Source organism: Suncus etruscus, chromosome 10, assembly GCF_024139225.1.
Source record: "Suncus etruscus isolate mSunEtr1 chromosome 10, mSunEtr1.pri.cur, whole genome shotgun sequence".
Lineage (NCBI taxonomy): Eukaryota > Metazoa > Chordata > Mammalia > Eulipotyphla > Soricidae > Suncus > Suncus etruscus.
Window position 1 is genome coordinate 89,514,459 of NC_064857.1, and position 18,826 is coordinate 89,533,284.

General features: G+C 42.7%; 1 protein-coding gene and 1 non-coding gene across 2 annotated transcripts; one reads left to right on the forward strand and one right to left on the reverse strand.

Moving 5' to 3' along the window:
- Window positions 1-1,604: 1,604 nt before the first annotated feature.
- SPATA5L1 (spermatogenesis associated 5 like 1) lies at window positions 1,605-18,826 on the forward strand. Its single transcript, XM_049782529.1, has 8 exons — window positions 1,605-2,728; window positions 4,290-4,475; window positions 8,523-8,675; window positions 11,215-11,424; window positions 12,399-12,615; window positions 14,918-15,060; window positions 16,262-16,387; window positions 18,533-18,826. Exons 1-8 carry the CDS (start codon window positions 1,631-1,633, stop codon window positions 18,698-18,700), a joined length of 2,301 nt encoding a protein of 766 aa, XP_049638486.1. The 5' UTR covers window positions 1,605-1,630; the 3' UTR covers window positions 18,701-18,826.
- Window positions 13,592-13,698, reverse strand: LOC126021459 (U6 spliceosomal RNA). Its single transcript, XR_007499973.1, has one exon. It is a non-coding gene; the product is annotated as a U6 spliceosomal RNA (small nuclear RNA).

Below are 18,826 nucleotides of genomic sequence, written 5' to 3' on the forward strand. Positions count from 1 at the left end.
CTCCCCCCCCCATCTCCAGGGAATTGTTTAAACTGTACACTGTGCTTCACTCTCCCAATGCTGTTGCCTGCCTTTATGAAAGCTAAGCAGCCCAAACTTCATACATTCTCAGCTATTCCACATCCACTAAGGCAGGAGTGTCGAACAAGTTCGACACAAAGAGGCAAAATTTTAAACTGTGAGAGTTAGAGAACCACACCACGCAGTGACCTGCAAAACAGACAAACATACACACAAAAGCATATAATTTTAACAATAACATACTAAACACATATTGCATTTTGCCATTTTGAGTGAGGGTAAAAATCCTGTTCGCCACCCCTGCTGGGGGGCAGTGGCATACATCTGTGTCCAAGGAACAGAAGAATTTTCTTTGAGGGGTTGGAGTGGTACCACAGTGGTAGGGCATTTGCCTTGCATGCAGCTGATACAGGATAAATCCAGTTTGATTCTTGGCAGCCCTTATGGTCCCCGAGCTAGGATTGATTTCTGAGCACAGAGCCAGGAGTAACCACAGGGCCTCCGGGTGTGGTCAAGGAAAAAAATTTCTTTGGAAGAAACTTTCTAGGGAAAATGCAGATGGTGATACCTTAGTCCTTAGTCCCAGGAGCAGCATATGCTATTTCATTCCATCTCATAAACTCTCAGGCACCTGTAATTCTTTGTTTTGAGCCACTAAACTTTCTTTCTCTCTTTTAAATAATATCTTTATTTAAGCACCATGCTTACAATCATGTTTGTAGATGGGTTTCAGTCATTAAAAAAAACCCTCCTTTCACCAGTGCAACTTTTCCATCACCAATGCCCCCAACTCCCTTCTCTCCCACCCCTTGTCTGTACTCTAGACAGGCTTTCCAGTTCCCTCATTCATTCACATTGTTATGATAGTTCTCAGTGTAGTTATTTCTCTCACTGCGCTCACCATTCTTTGTGGTGAGCTTCATGTCGTGAGCTGGGCCTTCCAACCCTCTTCTCTTTTGTCTCTGAGAATTATTGCAAAGATGTCTTTTATTTTTCTTAAACCCCATAGGTGAGTGAGACTACTCCGCCTCTATCTCTCTCTGACTTATTTCATTCAGCACAATAGATTCCATGTACATCCATGTATAGAAAAATTTCTCATGACTTCATCCCTCCTGACGGCTGCATAATATTCCATTGTGCATAACCACAATAATCACAGTTTCTTTAGCCACTCATCTGTTGAAGGGCATCTTGGTTGTGTCCAGAGTCTGGCTATTGTAAATAGCACTGCAACGAATATAGGTGTGAGGAAGGGATTTTTGTATTGTATTTTTGTGTTCCTAGGGTATTTCCCTAGGAATGGAATAGCAGGATCCTGTGGGAGCACAATCTCCAATGTTTTGAGGAATGTCCATATTATTTTGCAATAAGGTTTGGCCTAGCAGGCAATTCCCACCAGCAGGGAATGCGACTTCCGGTAGGTCACGGAGCCGAGCTTTCTGAGAACTTCCGGCCGCCGCTAGGAAGGGTCGCTGGCGCAAGCGCATCACCCACTCCCGGGAGAGCGGGGTCTCTGGCGCATGCGCACCACTCACTTCCGGCCTTGGGGCCGCCTCTTCCGGCCTGGGCGCCGCCTTCGCGTTCCCTCCTCACGCTGCAGGATGCGATGGCTCTCGGTGCTGAGGATCTTCCCGACGCGTCGCCCGTTTTGAAGCTGCTGCCGTTGGAGGCGAAAGACAGAGGCACTCAGCGCTGTCGCCTGGGCCCGGCCGCCTTGCGCGCCTTGGGCGCGCGCCTGGGCTCCGTGGTGAAGGTGTCGCTGCCCGGGGGCGGCTCCTGCCTGTGCAGCGCCTGGCCCCTGTGGGGCGGCGCCGACGGCTTCGTGCAGCTGGACGCGCGCTGCTCGAGCCCGGGCGCCCGCCTGGAGGCGCCCCACGGCCCCGACACGCTCAGCCTGCGCTGCTTCCAGGCCGTCGCCTGCCCGCCGCTCCGGCGCCTCAGCGTGTGGCCCGAGTGGCGGGAAGGCCGCGCGCCCCCCGGCGGCCCCGCTTCCCCGGCGGCCCTGGAGGCGGCGCGGGCGCTGCTGAGCCTCCGCCCCGTCGGCCTCGGCCTGGTGCTCGCGGCCCCTCCCGACGCCCCGGGCCCCCTGGCGGCCCTGCACGTCGTCGGCGGCGCCCCGCGCCCCGACCCGGCCGGCCTCGTGACGCCGCGCACCGTCGTAGCCTTCAGCCCCGCGCCGCCCGCGAGCCCCGCGCCGAGCCTCGACCTGCCCCTGGGCGGCCTGGCCGACGCGGCCCGCGCGCTGCGGGACCTGCTGCTCCTGCCCCTGCGCTACCCGCGCACGCTGGCCTCCCTGGGCCTCGCCGTGCCTCGCGGGGTGCTGCTCTCGGGCCCCCCCGGCGTCGGCAAGACGCGCCTGGTGCGGGCCGTGGCGCGGGAGACGGGCGCCGAGCTGCTGGCCGTGAGCGCCCCGTCGCTGCAGGGCTCCCGGCCCGGGGAGACGGAGGAGAACGTGAGGCGCGCCTTCCTGCGGGCCGAGGAGCTGGCCCGGCGGCGCCCCACCGTGCTCTTCCTGGACGAGGTGGACGCCTTGTGTCCCCGGCGTGGCGGCGCCCACCGCGCCCCCGAGACCCGCGCGGTGGCCCAAGTGTTGACGCTGATGGACGGCATCGGGGGGCCCCGCCGGCTGGTGGTCGTGGGAGCCACGAACCGGCCCGACGCGCTCGACCCGGCGCTGCGCAGGCCCGGGAGGTTTGACCGGGAGGTAAATCGGTGCCTGCCGGGCGCATCTGTCGCTGCCCCCTGGGGCTTTCTTCTGTCCACTGCCAGGGGTGTCTTGCCACGTTTGCTAGCTGTCTCAGGGAGAGAGCCCACGCTGTGTTCTCAGGGGGCCTTTGCGCCAGGACGGTCCACCTCCAACTTGGCTGAGGAACATTTATTGTGCCCCTTAGAGGTTCACTTAGGGTGCTGGTCCCCAAGATGGACACTCCGATCAGGGAGGATTTGGCGTGCAGGAAGCATATTCAACTCTTCCAGATTGGAAGTGGAAGGAGTGTTGAAATGCAAAGGCAGAAAGCGGTGCAAGAACTAAGTCAAAGCTAGCATTACATCTATTTTTTGAGGGGGGGGGTTGTTTTCTTGGGCCACACCCGTTGACGCTCAAGGGTTCCTCCTGGGTCTACGCTCAGAAATCACTCCTGGCTTGGAGCACCCTATGGGACTTCGGGGCATCGAATCGCGGTCCGATCTAGGTCTGCCGCGTGCGAGGCAAACGCCCTACCGCTGCGCCACCGCTCCAGTCCCATCTTGATGGGCTTAATTTCATACTTCCTGAGTCACCAAAGAGGTGGAATCTTCAAAGCTTCCCATTTTATTAGCTTCCGTAACTAGATTCTTGATTAGTGATTAAGTCGTGTTTGAACTTTGTTGTTGGGTGGCAATTACTCAATTTGCGCTTAATTTGTTCAAGACTTTCTTTTATGGGGGGAGATCACACCTGGCGGCGCTCAGGGGTTATTACTCCTGGCTCTGCGCTCAGAAATCGCCCCTGGCAGGCTTTGACTGACCATTTGAGATGCTGGGGATTGAACCTGGGTCAGTTCCGGGTAGGCCACGTGCGAGGCAAAACAGCCCACTGCTGTGCTATCCCTCTGGCAGCTGTTCAAAATTTGAGTGGATTTCTTAATACCTAAATAAGCTACCTAAAGACAGTGAGCTAGACTGACAGTTTCATAGTTGCTTGAAATCTCTGACCCCTAGAAGCTGGTCGTTGGTTGAAAATAACCAATAAAAATTTGAAATGGGGGCTAGGGACCAGGTTGAGGGTGGAGCCGGTTAGGACTCGTCCATATGGCCCACTAGGGATGGATCCCTGGCACTCTTGGTCCCCCGAGTACTGCCAGAAGTGATCCCTGAATGCAGAGTCAGGAGTAAGCCCTGTATACTTCTGGGTAAGGTCCAATACAAAAAAAAAAAGTGTAGATGGGACTTAGAGCTCAACCACCTGAACACATACTTTGTATGAAGGAGACCTGGGTTAGATATCTGGCTGGGACCTCTCATGTGGTCCCAAGTGCTGCCAGGTGTAAACCACTCCTCCACCCCATCACAGCACCAGGAGTATATCCTGAGCACCACTGGGTATGGCCCCCAAATCAAACTAAAGATATCTAAGTGATATTTTTATTATGCAAACCTTTATCCAGGTTATTCTTGGAGAAGAGTTTTTATATTCAGAGTCAGAGTGTACTAAATATGTAAATCATGTTTTACAGGATCAAAATGCTATCTCAAATGATAAAATTTTATTCTTGTTCTACCTATAGGTTGTCATTGGGACTCCCACGCTTAAACAACGGAAGGAGATTCTACAAGTGGTCACCTCCAAGATGCCTCTCTCCAATGAAGTTGATTTGAGCCTCATTGCAGAAATGGCCGTTGGCTTTGTTGGTGCAGACCTCTCTGCACTCTGCAGGGAGGTTGCCATGAATGCACTACATCGGAGTGAGAAGGTAAGGATGGATTTTTTGATGAGACAAGTTCATTTTGGAGTTAGAGTGCTAAGGATCTTTTGATATCTTCAGTTGCTGTTCTCTACATGTAATGCTACATCTCAATTGCATAGAAACCATGTCTGGAGACAAGAATAGATTCTCCAATTTACTGAGTCATGATTCCTCATAGAAATTCTTCACTAGAGCCAAAGTGTATAATAGACAGGAACAAAGGCAACCAGTCCTCAGGGGAGTCAGATATTACTTTTGAATTTTGTTTTGAAGAATTTCTGGGACCAGAGGGATAGGTAGGGTTAAGGTACTTGCCCTTGCCCCCCCCCCCCCCATTTCATCTTTGCCACTGAGCACATCTAACTCATATTGTTAATCCATTACTTTTGTTTTTTCTCTTTTCTTTTTTGTAATATCCAGGGAACAAACCAAGAGGCTGACATGTGCAAGTTTGTACTGTACCATTGACTTGTTCCTTGCCCAATTTTGACTTTCCTAAGATATTTTACTGAATATTTCTTTAAAATATCTAGAATTTAGCTTGCATGCCCATGTTTTCAGGATTCCAGATTGAAAAATACATTCCACTTATTTTAATATAGTAAGTCATCCTAAGTCTCTAAACTCTTCAGGAAAAAATAATTTCAACATGTGGAAGATTCTGGAGTTTTTCATGTCAGTTGTAACATTAAAATTATCATGATCTTGGAAGTTTTTTTTTTGGGGGGGAGGGTTTATCAGAACCATGCCTGGGGTTCAGGACTTGTAATTCTGTGCTCAGGATCATTCCTGGCAGAGCTTGGGGGACCGTTTAAGCTACCTGGGGCTGAATCCAGGCCAGTTATGTGCAAGGCAAATACCCTACCCACTGTATATTTCTCCAGTCCCTTCTCTGATCTTGAAGTTTTTAAAAACTTTTTTGTTTGTTTGCTTGTTTTTGGGCCACTCCCGGCGGTGCTCAGGGGTCACTCCTGGCTATCTGCTCAGAAATAGCTCCTGGCAGGCACGGGGGACCATATGGGACACCGGGATTCGAACCAACCACCTTGGGTTCTGGATCGGCTGCTTGCAAGGCAAACGCCACTGTGCTATCTCTCTGGGCCCTAAGAACTCATTTTTGAGTTAAAACTGTTAAGTGATGGTTCATTATCTAACTTTTGCAAATCCTTTTTACTTAAGAGACTCTAAATCCAAAATTTGGGAAGGTAGGGCAATAATTAGGCAAATTTGTAAGTCTTCACCTGGGTACAAAACCAAAATTGCATCAAAATTCAATTCCTCTGTGTTAGAGTATGAGAATGTATGCCTTTTGAGAGGAGGCTAAGACTTACCATGGATGGAAAAAAAATTCCTCTGTTTTGAAGTTTCAGGTTTGACTGGGTGTGCTATAGCTTGGATGGATCAGTCAGCTACCTTCAGGTTGGAGCCCACTCCAGGAGGGGTTTGTCCAGGTAGTTACTGCAGGTCGAGGCTGAATGTTCTGAGAGCCAGGAAAGTGGAAGGAAGACAGGCAAAATGAAGCGAGGAGAGAGGCATCATCTGGGAAGGTACTTGCTCAATCTCCTTTTAATTTTCCTCCGCCAGGCACCTTATAAGGGTTGGCTGCTCTCTCTCTTTGCTACAGTAGGCAAGATGTGTTACAGTATTTTAACTTCACATGAAGTGTTCAATTTCATGTGTGATCATGCACTTTTTATATAACTTAAATCAGGTGAATCAAGTGAGTAATGTTACTTATCAGTGATCTTGAACTATAAATGAATTGTTAGGTTATTACCTAAAAATTATCTACCATTAAGATCTCCAACATTTGGGGCTAGAGAGAGCATGGAGGTAAGGCGTTTGCCTTGCATGCAGAAGGACGGTGGTTCGAATCCCGGCATCCCAGATGGTCTCCCATGCCTGCAAGGTGTGATTTCTGAGTGTAGAGCCAGGAGTAACCCCTGAGCACTGCCGGGTGTGACCCAAAAACCAAAAAAAAAAATCTCCAACATTTAATAAATGTGGTTTATAATAGAATTAAAAGTGTCATTGATACAGGCTTTAAAATTACAGAGAAAGTAAAAATTGCCTGAGATTTCACCTTCCAGAGATTCTAGTCATTTTAAAGGAGTACTATTCTAAATACCTACCTACCTATATATATGTACAACACATAAGTACAACATATAAGTTGTACTTACAAATATACAACATATAAGTACAACACAATTGGGTATTTGAAAGACTAAATATTCAGATTTCATTTAGGGGACCAAATGCATATAATACAAATGTTGTAAGTAGAAATATAAATAAGAACTATTTAACAAATTTATATTGCTGCAGTGAGCAAGAAAAAGTCCAAGAAGGATAATCTGAAATGGGGCTACACCCATCGGCACTTGGTTTACTCCTAGCTCTGTGCTCAGAAATCACTCCTGGCAAACTCGGAAGACCATATGGGATGCTTTACTAATTGGACCATTTGGGATAATAAACCAATACTATTAAGCAAAGACAAGACATGAGACAAGTCAGAGTGATGGTACAGGGAGTTTGCCTTGCATGTATCCAGTCCCATTTCAGTCCCTGGCATTGTATGGTCCTTAAGCACCCAGGAAGGACTCCGGCAGTGCGGGATACAGTCCAAGAACAAAAAAACTATAGAAACAAACTTTCAGTCCTTGGAGCTTCCTGACCCTCCTGCTCACCAGTTTTTAACATTTTCTTTAATTTCCATTATCCTGTCTGTTCTTCCTGTTTCCTCTTTTCCCTTCTGTGTGTATATGTAAGAATGTGTTTTTTCCCCCATGAATCTTATGGAATCGTTTGCATGCATAATAATTCAATATCCTTAATTTCTCATCTTTCTTTCCTGAGAAAAAGGATATTTCCAGAGAGGACCATGCTATATGTATAATCTTAGTCGGAACATTTAGTCGTGATATAAAATGTAACTGTCTTGATTATTTTTACATTTTCTTTCTCTAGGTTAAGTATAATACAATATATTAATTATATTTAGTTTTTTGCTTATTGTCATCTTAACCATTTCTCTGTGTATATGAAATATTTGACAATGCTTATTTGAGCATGCAAGTCAGGGTTGTATAGTTCTCTCAGTTTGTGTTTGTTTTATGTTTCTTCATGAGATTCAGGTGTTGCATATTTTTTGATCCTGTGGCGGGACACAAGATGTCCTACCTTTTTACTAACTGCTGAGTCAGGGATGCGATGGAACACTGTTTGTTGGTTCTAGACCAGGCAAGGGGCAAGGGCAGTGACTTTCTTATTACATAGTTCCCAGCACTTCACTCTTCATTGAAAAAATTTAATTCACACTGTCACAAGTATGTACCAAAATTGAGCTGTCACACTGGCAGAAATTAAAGGTTTGTTGTTAGACATTGTTGAGAGGTGTGAAGAGAACAGTAGCTTCCTATTGATGCAGTGTTGAACATGGATTGGTAATAGCAGTGACAATTGTAAATGTCTGTACTCTTAAATGTAGCACTACTTTAACAAAGTACTACGTTTTTTCCTTATTGGATAGGAAGAGCAGGCTTCCTTGTTGGCACTCAGGTGCCATCAGGGCTATGTTGGTGCTTGATGCCATGGGTGCTAAAGTATTTTACATAGTGTTGTAGTGTACATCTCAGTAAAATTAGAGCAGGGAGGGGCATATTAGAAGATGACAGGGGTCAGTACGATAGTACAGTGAGTAGAGCACTTGCTTTATATGCAGCCAACCCGGGTTAGATCCCTGCTACCACATATGGGCCCTGAAGAATCACCAGGAGTAATTCCTGAATGAGAGCCCTGAGCATAGCTGGATGTGGCCTCAAAACCAGGAAAAAGAGGACAGAGACTCTTGGCACACTTTTGGGATAAAGGTTTTGGGGAAACATTTCAGTTTTTTATCCTCTGGGTATAAATGTTTTTATGATGATAACAAGATAGATTATTGAATTTAAAGAGGATTATGAAAAGTAATGGTGCTTTTATAATTGTTAAAAATCCACCTAACTTTTGATTTGCTTTTGCTTTTGTTGTGTACTTTCTTATAACCAGGACAATGCTATGATTGATCAAACAGACTTCCTTGAAGCTTTTAAAAAGATTCAACCCTCATCGTTTCGAAGTATCATTGGACTGACAGATGTCAACCCTATTGACTGGGAGCAGATTGGTGGCCTTGAAGATGTCAAACTGAAGTTAAAACAGGTGAGATACAGCGGCGTTTGCCTTGCAAGCAGCCGATCCAGGACCAAAGGTGGTTGGTTCGAATCCCGGTGTCCCATATGGTCCCCCGTGCCTGCCAGGAGCTATTTCTGAGCAGACAGCCAGGAGTAACCCCTGAGCACCCCCAGGTGTGGCCCAAAACAAAACAAACAAACAAAAAAATACAGGTGAGATAGAGAATATTCTGAAGTCAATAGAATTGTCAGTTTTCAGTTGTAACATGTTTACTTTTTTAACATTTATGTAGAGTATAATACATTTTAAAATTATGTTTGTTTGCTTATGGTGTTTTTTCAGGTTCTGTACTGGGGATGGGTGTTGTACAATGCTGGGAACTGGATCTAGGCCTCCTGCTCAGAAAGCCTGTGCTCAGTCCTTAGGGCTAATCTCTCTAGCCCTATGATGCATTTTATAAAGAAAGCAGATTACACTAAGGCTGTTCTTTCTACCATACATTCAAACATGTAAATGTAAACATAGTGGTTACTTCTCTGAGTAACTGAAGAGAGACCACTCTTTGTGGCATTTTGAGTGTGTCCGTGTGCGTGCGTGCGTGCGTGTGTGTGTGTGTGTGTGTGTGTGTGTGTGTGTGTGTGTCTTACAGTTAGTATTAACACCACATTAAGGTCTAGAGGCAGCTAACTTTGAAGTGCAGGAGGAAGGAAGCCTTGAATAGGTGGGGTGAGGAACTGCTAACTGCTTCAGTCCAACTTGAGACTGTGGTGGGATTTTTTTCATTTGCTTTTTTTTTGTTTGTTTGATTTGTGGCCACACATGGTGATTCTAAGAAGTTATTTCTGGCTCTGAACTCAGGTATTACTCCTGGTGGCTCAGGGACAATATGGGGTACTAAGGATCAAACTTGGGCTGGCTGTATGGAATGGAAATGCACTGCTCACTGTATTGTCGCTCTAGCCCCTGTAGTGTTTTCCTGTTGGTCAAAGACAAGCAGTTTAGACTTTTTGTGTCTGTTGCAGTCATCATCTTTGTGCAAAAGAAATGAGTATGTGGTTCTGCTGAAACTTTATATATATACACAATGAAATCATTTTTACATAGTAATTGCTCTTTTTTTTTAGCAATTAAAAAAAGTGAAAATAGTTTTTAGTATGTGATTGGCCAGAGTGATAGCATAGCAGTGGGGCATTAGCCTTGCACGCGGCTGACCTGGTACTGTCCCAGCTTTGATCGCCGGACTCCTGTTTGGTCCCCCCGCCCCCAGCCTGCCAGGAGCAATTTCTTGAGCGCAGAGTCAGGAGTGAACTCTGCACGCTGCTGGGTGTGGCCCAAAACCAAAAAAAATTTTTTTAGTACATGTGCTTTACAGATACTGCAGGTAGGCCTTTAGTGGATCTGATAGGAAAACAGAATTTGAAAGGGAAAAACCCTGCCTGACCTGGTACTATTACTCTTAGTGGAAGTTGAAGGACAGACTTCCCAGATCCTCTTCCATACTGCAGTTTTAGAAACTGATTTTGCCAATTTACTGGTGGAAAAGAACTAATGAACTAGGCTGTCTCTAGCTCCATACACAAATGACCGATTTATTAATATCTATTGTAACTTGTTTATTTAACATGATTTATTAATATCCATGATAACTTGTTCATTTAAGTAGGAGCTCATTGAGCCCTGAAGTTTTTGTGTCTGTATAGAAGAACATTTGTAATTTGTCATACGTTTTTCATGTATTATCTCATTTAATCTTCACAAACTGTACATGCGAAATCTTACTATAAATATTTGTTCTTTTATTTTATATGTGGTGAATATTCCTGCTTTCCTGAGCATTTATCTTCATACTTTGTTAGTGCTCATTGCCAGGGCCCAAGAATGCAGTGCCTTTTGGGCCCTGTGGAACTGTGAACACCCCACGATGTACAGGGGTCTTTCAGGCCATACACAGCCATGATTGAGGGGCAGGTGTGCATATGGAGCCAAGGATCCCATTAGGATCAAGAACCCTTTTATTTCTAGGTAGTTCCCCCAGTCCCAGTATTGTGAATTGAGAGGCGAAGCTTTTTTGCATTATCTCAGGAGCAGAAAGAAATAGCCTACTTGGGAATAGAGCCATTTCAGTTAGCCAATGAATAAGTGCTTCCATATGGAGGAGGAGGGCAATATCATACAGACTAGGACGGGGTCTGTTTGCCTGCAAAGGCTAAAGAAACTAGTGTCGGAGTTATAACCCGAGAGAAGTCACAACTTGAGGGAGAGTGTTTAGAGAGAGAATAGCAAGGAAATGTTCTTTAAGGGGTGTGATGTGGAGTGCTGGGTGACAGTTTAGTATGTTAATTATAAATACTGTGTTCTGACTGATGGCAGGTTGGTGAAGGATTTTATGTTTGAAGTGATGTGATCGACATAGGCTTTTAATCTTCCCTGTGAGCTATATTTTTAGCTCATAAAGAGACACCTGAGAATTGTTGAACAAGTAAACATATGGAATTATTTGATAACTTATTGTTCTACTAAAATAACTGCCTCTCTCTACATGCTCTTGGTTTTTGTGTACTTCTAGAGCGTCGAATGGCCTCTTAAATTCCCGCAAGAATTTGTTAGGATGGGTCTGACACAACCAAAAGGAATCCTCCTGTATGGCCCCCCTGGATGTGCTAAAACCACCTTGGTGAGAGCCCTGGCCACAAGCTGTCACTGCTCTTTCGTTTCAGTGAGTGGAGCTGATCTCTTTTCACCTTTTGTTGGAGATTCAGAAAGAGCCTTATCTCAGGTTTGTTTATTTTTTTTTTACCATCTAGTTTACTTCTGCATTTTCACTCTGTGCCTAAGGCTAAATTTAATTAAGAAATACTATTGGGTGGCTGGAGAGAGAATACAGGGGTTAAAGACTTGCCTTGCACTTGGTTCACCCCAGTTCCTTGCACTTGGTTCACCCCAGTTCGATCTTCGACACTGTATATTCCCCCTCTGCACTGACCTGTAAGCTCAGAGCCTATAGAAAACTCTGACCACAACTTGGTGTGACCCCAAAACAAACAAATATATGTGTGCATAAAAACTGGCTTCTACTAATTTTCCCTTTTTTTGATACATATGGAATATAAGTTTTTATCCTTCACTGTCATCTCCTTACTGTTAACATTTTAGTAAATAATTTTTACTTTTTTTAAAATAGAGATTATAAGATTATATCTTTATTATAATTTTTGTTTAGGTCTTTGGGCCACACTCAGCAGTGCTCAGGGGTTACTTCCGTCTGTGCACTCGAGACTTATTCCTGGTGGCCTGAGTTGACCATGTGGGATGTCAGAAATTTAACTTGGGTCAGCTGCATGTAAGTCAAGCACACCACCTGCTGTTCTTTTTAAACTTAGCACTTCCATTTAGAGAGACTGTAATGTTGGACCAGAGATGGAGCTAAGCATGCTGAGTATGAGTTTTGCCTACAAGCAGCTCATGTTCTCTCCTGGGCATTACTTGAGCACTGCCAGGAGCAATCCCTGACCTGAGCATACTGAATGGGGACCCCGTTATTCCTCCCAATTCTATAACATTGAATACTGCTAAGAAACCTTTTAGCCCCTGCCATTGTTCTTTGTTTTTATTCATTCACTTTTTATAATTTTTTGCAATCATTTTACATTTTGAAAATTATATGTAATAATGCAGAAAAGACATTAACATGACAAATGTAATATTGCACACTTCTTAAAATTTTCACCTTTTCCCCACTCAAAAAATAAGGTATTTCAACAAGCAAGAGCAAATACTCCAGCAATTGTATTTTTGGATGAAATCGATTCGATAGTGGGGTCTCGGTCAATCAGCAAAACAAAATGCGGCGTTCAAGAGCGTGTTCTTTCTGTTCTCTTGAATGAATTAGATGGTATTGGATTTAAGACTACTGAGAGAAGAGGAAATAAATCAGATCAATCAGGTAAGGTAAGGGAGCTGATGAAAACGTTACTCATTGTCCAGAAAACACCCTGAACCCAGACCAGCATTCAAACTAGTTTTTCTTGTACAGCATTTGACTCTGAATTTTTTTCTTTCCTTTTCTTTTTTTCCCCCGTTTTTGGTTTTTCAGCCACACTTGGTTGCGCTCAGGAATCTCCTGGCAGGCTCAGGGGACCATATAGGATGCTGGGAATTGAATCCGGGTCCATCCTGGTTGGCTGCATGCAAAGCAAATGCTGTACCGCTGTATCTCTGTGCTGTCTCAGGTCTTAATATGTTTTCTTTTTGGGAGGGAGGACCACAACCGGTGGCGCTTGGGGGTTACTTCTAGCTCTGCACTCAAAAATCCCTCCTAGCCAGCTCAGGGGACCATATGGGAAGCCAGGGATCAAACCCCAGATCTGTCCCGGGACAGCTGCATGCAAGGCAAATACCCTACCGCTGTGCTAGCTAGCTCTCTGGCCTGACTGAATTTTTTTTGAGGGGATGGTCACATCCGGCAGTGCTCAGGGGTTACTCCTGGCTTTACGCTCAGAAATCGCTCCTGGCAGGCTCAGGGGACCAATGGGATACCGGGATTCGAACCATTGTCCTGCATGCAAAGCAAACACCCTACCTCCATGCTCTCTCTCTCCAGCCCCTGACTGAATTTTTTTTTTTTGACTGAATTTTTTTTAATAAAAAATTTGGTTTAAAAAAAATGGTTAAAGGGGCCAGAGAGAGTGCATGGAGTTTGCCTTTCATGCAGAAGGACGATGGTTCAAATCCCGGCATCCCATATGGTCCCCTGTGCCTGCCAGGTGCGATTTCTGAGCGTAGAGCCAGGAGTAACCCCTGAGCGCTGCTGGGTGTGACCCAAAAACAAAGAAAAAAAATTGGTTAAAAACTGACTTGACTATAAGGGTAACATAGAGATTTATAATAATGGCTTGAAGTATATTTTATTTTATTTATTTATTTTTTTTTTATTTTTTATTTTTTTAAATATGGAACGCTTCACGAATTTGCGTGTCATCCTTGCACAGGGGCCATGCTAATCTTCTCTGTATCGTTCCAATTTTAGTATATGTGCTGCCGAAGCGAGCACTGAAGTATATTTTAATGTGAATTTTGTTTTTGTCAAGATTTAGAAGCAAAATTTTACTATCACTAATGAAAACGGAAACTTATTTCTGTGTTTTGAAGAAGTAGTATGCATCTTTCCTGAAAACTTGTGTGTAATTAAATATTTCTTAAAGAATATTGTTATTTCTGATAATGTTAGTAATTGAAACTTTTCCATTTTCTTGAGAAATGGGCTTCCTTGGTTGGCAAAAAGTTGAAATAACAATTGGGTGCCCCAAAAGGAGGAGCTTTCTGAGAGTCTTTAGAGTTTAGAATCACTTAAGTTATACAGCACACCAGGTTTTTTTTTAATTTTTGGATGGTGGTTCTTGTTTCTCGTTTTAAAAGTTGTTCAACATAAGAGTTTCACAGTTCCTTAGTAATTCAGAGATCCATAGTTTTCTAATCCTCTCATCTAGTAAACGTAGAAATTCTCTTAGCGCATTCAGGAGATATTCACCCCCCCTTTATTAAGATACTTGCAGATATTGGGAACTCACTGAAAGTAAGAGGTCATGTGTCATGGGAACTCTTTTGATTACTCAAGTCAGCAGTTCTGAAGGCTTAATTATGTAATGGCTTTGCGATACCTCTTTTAGATATTTTCAGCGTTTGCATACCTTTAATTTATGTTGTATTTCAGTGTTAAAAAATATTATGTACGGGAGGAGGGAGATTGGAGACATTGGTGATAGGAATGTTGCACTGGTGAATGGGATGTTCTTTTTATAATTGAAACCCAACTACAATCTGTTTGTAATCAAGGTGCTTAAATAAAGATGTTTTTATTAAAAATATATAAATAAAAAATTTTGTACATCTTCCTGTTCTGGGAAAAGATAGCTGGAGCTTCTTATAACCAGACATACCCATGTGTTAGTCATATGCTTTTGTCTTTTCAAGTCCTCTGCTTCAACTGTGATCCTTCATTGTGACCCAGGAGAATTTAGGCCACTGCAGGTGGCATAAGGTTTCTCATCTCTCATCACATGCAGATCTGTTTCTTGGCAGATCTGTAGATCTTCAGTTGACTGACTACTTTTAGGTACCTTTATATTAAGACAGTTGTCTTGATAAAGGGGTTGTATCAGCATCTAATCCCAACAAAGGTTTTTCTTATTTTAGAACAGATGGGCCTTTTTACAAACAATTATTAGAAAATTAAATAATCAACAGCTTGCTGACATTACCTTATGTTGTATATTCCTCCTTAGAGTCTCAGGAGCTATTTCATCGAAATGTCATGGTTGTTGCAGCAACAAATAGACCTGAGATGATAGATGATGCTTTGCTGCGACCTGGGAGGATAGATAAGGTTATATATATTCCACCTCCCGATGAAAAGGTAATCACTCTAAGTTCCCAATTCCCTGTCTCGCTCTGTGATTTTATTAACTTGGTGATAAACTCAGACTGAAAATACTACTTACATTAAGATATTTACAGAAAGACTGTATTAAGTAACTTTTATTTCTGTATATTATAATGAATCTTTAATTTTGTTAGTAGCTCAACGTAATTAAAATTTACGATGATTAGCTAAGTATTAGGAAAAAATGTATGTGAGTGATACATTTTAGACAGCCACTGTAGGTCTATGAACATGTCTCTTACAAAATAATTGTTTTTATAAAATCATTGTTTGGTCTACTTGTTTGGGATACGTTAACCCTATTTTAAGATAAACGTAAGCCTGGGGCCGGAGAGATAGCATGGAGGTAAGGCGTTTGCCTTTCATGCAGGAGGTCATCGGTTCGAATCCCGGCGCCCCATATGGTCCCCTGTGCCTGCCAGGAGCAATTTCTGAGCCTGGAGCCAGGAATAACCCCTGAGCACTGCCAGGTGTGACCCAAAAACCAAAAAAAAAAAAAAAAAAAAAAAAAAAAAAAAAAAAAAGATAAACGTAAGCCTAATTGTAAAGTTACTTATTTAGTGTCATGGTAGATACAAAAGAGGAGTTTATGGAGTCTGTTAAGCATTGTTTTATAATTAGAATGAAAGAATATTAACATGTCGAAGAGGTTAATGAAGTTTTGCCAATTATTTGGTCAACCTCTTTATTTTACAGTGAATTCAATTTATATAATATCCATAGCCAAAGAGCCAGTCAGTCCTTTGCTAATTTCGAGAGACCTAGAATAGTCAAAGGTATAGAGAGTGAACTTATTTTCTTGAGTTTTTTTGGTCAAGTTTGGAATAATGACAAAAATTTTTAATGCTATTTTACTTTTTATTTGTATGTGATAGGTCGTGTATTTGCATTATCAACATGGTTTGTGATGGCACGGTGTATAGTAAGAGGAAGATTTATTGTGTCTTAGAAGGGAGATATCTATGATTGACTTAAAAAATTAAAAGTACAATAAATACATCTTGAGGCCATTATTTTTACCCTAGTTATGTCAGCTACACTGATGACTTAGTTATCTCTTCAGGAAGGTGATTCTCAAATGTTAGAGTCATGCTTTTTAACTTGAAATGTTTCAATATAGGATGCTGTCAAACACAGATGTTACTAGATCATAAATGTTTTAATTTCGTCTCAGGGCCGGCTATCCATTTTAAAAATCTGCACCAAAAACATGCCTCTGGACTTTGATGTGTCTTTGGAGAAACTGGCGGAAGAAACCTTATTATTCTCTGGAGCTGATCTTGGAAACTTCTGCAAAGAAGTAAGCTAGCTAATTTGAAGGACCCAATGGTTTAAAAAATTTTTTTTTCATTTATTCAGATTTTGTTCATTTGTTGGTATTTACTCAGACTTGTAATGGTGGCTAGCACCATTTAAGGAAACATAGACCAGTGTAGCCCCTTCTCTGACAGCTTTCAAGAGACAGAGCATGCAGAGACACACATGGTGGGTATCACGTTGACAATTCAGAGTGACTCAGGGAAGTTTTCACTGCTGCGAGTCACTTGTGAAGGACTCTTCCACAGTGTCAGGGCTATTTCCAAGGGAGCCGTAAACTGAAATGGGAAAGATGGCTCTGGAGTGAGGTAGCTGTGGAAGGGAAGGTGTGTTTGTGTAAGATTGGAAAGGTGGGGTTGTTAACCACTGTTCAGGCCAAGAGAAAACATCAAAACTCCAAAGGTTTGGCTTCCTGGTTTCCCTCTCTATGGGGGTCACGGTCCTCATTTACAGCAAGGGAGATGAGTTTTGCCTGCTTTTCTACTTAGAAAAATGAACCATATAGTATGCTTTCTTTCTCTTTTTAACTTCAAGATTATATTTGTGAAATTTATTTCTGATTTGTGGATAGCTATGATTTATTCATTTCCATCTCACTATAATATTTTGATAATTCTATTCATTTATTTTGAACATTGGATTGTTACTGTTTTGCTGTTACAAATTATATTGCTGTGGATAATCTTGCTCAGGTTATGTGCAAGTATAGCTGTCTTGTTTTTGTCTATATATATACTATATGGGTCATACACTATGAGTTTGATCTGTTTCTTTATGATCAGTGATGTGTCCTGTTTAAAAATTCCTCTATTTTGTGAATATAGTTGGGATGGTACTTGCCTTTTTTACAGCCATCCTGGGTCTGATTCTTGAAAACCCATATAGTCCTCAAGCCCCTTTAGGTGTGATTCCCTGAGTGCAGAGTCAGGAAGTACAGTATAGTATAGTACAGTATAGTTCTCTTAAACAAAATTATTTTGTGGTGAGGAAAATAGTCTTTTATCTATAGATATATACTAGTTCATAATGTATAGATTGTTTTGCAACTTAGAAAAATGGCATTGAGGGGCCAGAGAGATAGCATGGAGGTAAGGCATTTGCCTTTCATGCAGAAGGTCATTGGTTCAAATCCCAGCATCCCATATGGTTTCCGAGCCTGCCAGGAGCGATTTCTGACCCTGTAGTCAGGAGTAACCCCTGAGCACTGCTGGGTGTGACCCAAAAAATAAAAAAAAAAAAAAGAAAAAGAAAAAAAAGAAAAGAAAAAAGAAAAATGGCATTGAGAAGTTACATGGTGGGGTAGAGCTCCCAAGTAGTGCTCAAGGGCTATACCCAGCAGTGCTCAATGCATGCTTGAATACAGGTTTATTTCAGTTTTGTATTTTACTACAGGCAAGTGCTTAATGGGTAGTGTTCATGTCTTAATATCTAAAGTCTTTGTGTCTGAAGAGCCACTAGATAATAGTGAACATACAGTATGTACAAAATTAGGGTTTTGTAGTTGTATTTTTCCCTACATAGTGGATGTATCTAAACACATAAAAATCTCTAGACTGGGGGCCGGAGAGATAGCATGGAGGTAAGGCGTTTGCCTTTCATGCAGAAGGTCATCGGTTCGAATCCCGGCGTCCCATATGGTCCCCCGTGCCTGCCAGGAGCAATTTCTGAGCATGGAGCCAGGAGTAACCCCTGAGCACTGCCGGGTGTGACCCAAAAACCACAAAAAAAAAAAAAAAAATCTCTAGACTGAGGTCACTATGTATATATTTCAGGAAACAGAGATGTATGCATTTGCTAGAGATGAAACTCAAGTCCTTATTCACACAGGCAAATTGCCCTTAACCCCTGTGTTTTCTCTATTAAAAAAAAATACTCTGAGGTTTTTATTTTATTTAAAAAATATTACCATACTTTTTTTTTTTTTTTTGGTCACACCAGCGGCTCTGCACTCAGAAATTGCTTCTGCTAGGCTCAGGGAACCATATGGGATGCCGGGAATCGAACCGGGGTCTGTCCGTGGTTGGCCACATGCAAGGCAAACATCCTACTGCTGTGCTATCTCTTCCTCCCCCCCTACATTGTTTTTAAAAATAAAGCAAATTAATCATTTCCTATTTATCTTTGATAGGCCGCTTTGCTGGCTCTGCAAGAAAATGGACTAGAGGCAACCAACGTGAAACAGGAGCACTTTCAAAAATCACTGACGATTGTAAAGCCATCCTTATGTCACAAAGACTTGATTTTGTATGAAAAATTATTTCAGAGGCAAGAATTTTCTAATTTAAAGCAGATTTAAAAATTACTTTGCATATTTGCTTAAGGACGCATTGAAATGTGAACTTGTACTGTAATTTGGATCTTCATATTTTTTGTATGTATGTATGTATGTATTTTCTGTAAATTAAAAGATATTTTTTAATTT